The sequence below is a fragment of the Nestor notabilis genome, unplaced genomic scaffold, assembly GCF_000696875.1.
Source record: "Nestor notabilis isolate BGI_N333 unplaced genomic scaffold, ASM69687v1 scaffold28847, whole genome shotgun sequence".
Taxonomy (NCBI): Eukaryota; Metazoa; Chordata; class Aves; order Psittaciformes; family Psittacidae; genus Nestor; species Nestor notabilis.
This window is the reverse complement of record NW_009936549.1, coordinates 12,286-12,641: the sequence shown is the minus strand read 5'-3', so window position 1 is coordinate 12,641 and position 356 is coordinate 12,286. Positions and strand designations below refer to the sequence as shown.

The window sequence follows — 356 nt, the reverse complement described above, 5'->3', positions numbered from 1 at the left end:
GGCAGGAGATGCCGTTCTCCTGGAACACGTCCTCTGGGCACTCGGCGCTGAGCCCGGTGCAGTGCTCGGGCAGGTCACAGTCGTTCTTGCTGGCCCGGCAGAGCACACCAGCAGCCTTCACCTGCACAGGAAAGGGGGTGTCAGCGCTGCCTCAGTGCTCTCACAGCCACACAGGCAGCCAGGCAGCACCCCAAAGATCCAGACACCACCAGGCCTCAGACTGGGTCTTCCCATAGTTAAATCTCTCCCTGCAGGCAACAACTTGTGCTTTGTTTTTAGTCTGGACTTGCCCAGGGGTCCTCTTGTGAGGGTGCTGAGGCGCTGGCACAGGGGGCCCAGAGAAGCTGTGGCTGGCC

General features: G+C 61.8%; 1 protein-coding gene across 1 annotated transcript in view; it reads right to left on the bottom strand.

Annotated features, from left to right (window-relative positions):
• The window catches only part of LOC104408717 (disintegrin and metalloproteinase domain-containing protein 8-like), a gene marked incomplete at both ends in the record, with an annotated part of 13,504 nt that overhangs the window by 1,402 nt on the left and 11,746 nt on the right, over nucleotides 1-356 (bottom strand). Inside the window, one exon of the mRNA XM_010018398.1 lies at nucleotides 1-121. This exon is cut by the window's left edge and continues 24 nt beyond it. Within this exon, the coding sequence (XP_010016700.1) occupies nucleotides 1-121 (121 nt within the window). The remainder of the gene's footprint in view (nucleotides 122-356) is intronic.